At 49.9% G+C, this 2,328-nt stretch overlaps 1 protein-coding gene across 1 annotated transcript; it reads right to left on the reverse strand.

The window, feature by feature from the left end:
• Window positions 1-673: 673 nt before the first annotated feature.
• LOC139463669 (uncharacterized) lies at window positions 674-1,297 on the reverse strand. Its single transcript, XM_071244926.1, has one exon. It carries the CDS (start codon window positions 1,295-1,297, stop codon window positions 674-676), a length of 624 nt encoding a protein of 207 aa, XP_071101027.1.
• Window positions 1,298-2,328: the final 1,031 nt, after the last annotated feature.

Here is a 2,328-nt window from a genome sequence, read left to right on the forward strand (position 1 = left end):
AGTTTCAATGATCACATCACGAGTCAGAAAAGTCGATTTTCGACAAGTTTGAATGGCATTGACGTCCAGCACTCCCCCACCCCCACCTCAACTGTGACAGCAGTAACCCTGCATCTGAGACAACAGTAACCCTGCATCTGTGATATTAATGCCTATACACCTGTGACAGCAGTAGCCCTGCATCTGTGACAGCAGTAACCCTGCATCTGTGACAGCAGTAACCCTGCTCCTGTCAAAGCAGTAACTCTGCTGCTGTCAAAGCAGTAACCCTACATCTGTGACAGCAGTAGCCCTGCATCTGTGACAGCAGTAGCCCTGCATCTGTGACAACAGTAACCCTGCATATGTGACAACAGTAACCCTGCATATGTGACAACAGTAACCCTGCATCTGTGATATTAATGCCTATACACCTGTGACAGCAGTAGCCCTGCATCTGTGACAGCAGTAACCCTGCATCTGTGACAGCAGTAACCCTGCTCCTGTCAAAGCAGTAACTCTGCTGCTGTCAAAGCAGTAACCCTACATCTGTGACAGCAGTAGCCCTGCATCTGTGACAGCAGTAACCCTGCTCCTGTCAAAGCAGTAACTCTGCTGCTGTCAAAGTAGTAACCCTACATCTGTGACAGCAGTAGCCCTGCATCTGTAAAGCAGTAACCCTGCATCTGTGATATTAATGCCTATACACCCGTGACAGCAGTAGCCCTGCATCTGTGACAGCAGTAACCCTGCTCCTGTCAAAGCAGCCGGGTTGGTCGGGGACTGATGGTGGGACGGTGGACTGTGAGGTGGGCGGACGGGGGTAGCCGGGTTGGTCAGGGACTGATGATGGGACGGTGGACTGTGAGGTGGGCGGACGGGGGTAGCCGGGTTGGTCGGGGACTGATGGTGGGACGGTGGACTGTGAGGTGGGCGGACGGGGTAGCCGGGTTGGTCGGGGACTGATGATGGGACGGTGGACTGTGAGGTGGGCGGACGGGGGTAGCCGGGTTGGTCGGGGACTGATGGTGGGACGGTGGACTGTGAGGTGGGCGGACGGGGGTAGCCGGGTTGGTCGGGGACTGATGGTGGGACGGTGGACTGTGAGGTGGGCGGACGGGGTAGCCGGGTTGGTCGGGGACTGATGATGGGACGGTGGACTGTGAGGTGGGCGGACGGGGGTAGCCGGGTTGGTCGGGGACTGATGGTGGGACGGTGGACTGTGAGGTGGGCGGACGGGGGTAGCCGGTCGGGGAAGCAAGGGGGAAGACTTGATCCTGTTCTGCATGAAAACACTATTTGCAAAAGTATGATGCATCTCTGACTTTGTTTGAAGCACACTTTGGATGTATGATTCTCAGTTACCAGGAAGTTCAAGTTATTTGATTGTTCAATGAACAGTTGTCCAGTGAGTATCGGGACATTGTGTGATTAATGATTCACATGAGGGTAATATGTTTTGTTGACAGTGAAAAACTCATCACCGTTCCAATGTCTCACAAATGACGTCACAGGTTGATATTTGATATTAAAATAAAATCACAGATTGCTATCGGTGCGCACGTGCATCATCTGGGATACCTCCTTATTCTGAGTCAGACATACAGCGCCATTAGACAGCGAGGCCACAGAAACAACCGGTAGATGTCTTGCTGATCGGCCAACTCAAGAGACAATAATTATTAGTATTTATGTATGTGGATGAACCCAGGGGTCTAATTAATATAATGCATTACTTTTAGTGGTCATGTTAATGAAGCCAGTATCAAAGCCAAACATCTGCCACGTGAGACCGCGGCATCACAATTAATAATGATATATTGTCTTAAACTGGAGTCTACGCGGTCTGGAATTAATCTTTTGTTTCATGATAGGTCATAAAATGTCTTCAAAGGAAGCTAGGGTATCAGGTTTCCAAGCAGGCCGTGATATACGCAACAGCGATGACAGCGCCACATTAATACGATGGTAACTAGACGTCCACGACTGAGAGGGACACACCTGCGGTAAATCCGTCATGGCGACCATTGACTGTAGTGTGTCTGTGCGTAGTCTAGTTTGTCTGTGTGTATTATGTAGTGTTTCTGTGTGTAGTCTGTAGTGTGTCTGTGGGTAGTCTGTAGTGTATCTGTATGTAGTCTATAGTGCGTCTTAGTGTTGCCTAGTTTGTCTGTGTGTATTATGTAGTGTTTCTGTGTGTAGTCTGTAGTGTGTCTGTGCGTAGTCTAGTTTGTCTGTGTATAGTATGTAGTTTGTCTGTGTGTGTGTGCATTGTGTAGTCTGTAGTGTGAGTGCGGTGTGTCTCTGTGTGTTTGTATTGTGTCCGTGTGTAGTCTGTAGTGTGTCCGT

The sequence above is a fragment of the Haliotis cracherodii genome, unplaced genomic scaffold, assembly GCF_022045235.1.
Source record: "Haliotis cracherodii isolate W230 unplaced genomic scaffold, xgHalCrac1.p SCAF_16, whole genome shotgun sequence".
Lineage (NCBI taxonomy): Eukaryota > Metazoa > Mollusca > Gastropoda > Lepetellida > Haliotidae > Haliotis > Haliotis cracherodii.

Bases quoted from the DNA above. Each gene is read 5' to 3' on its own strand.
- LOC139463669 (XM_071244926.1), bottom strand. From the start codon at position 1,297: ATGCATCATACTTTTGCAAATAGTGTTTTCATGCAGAACAGGATCAAG.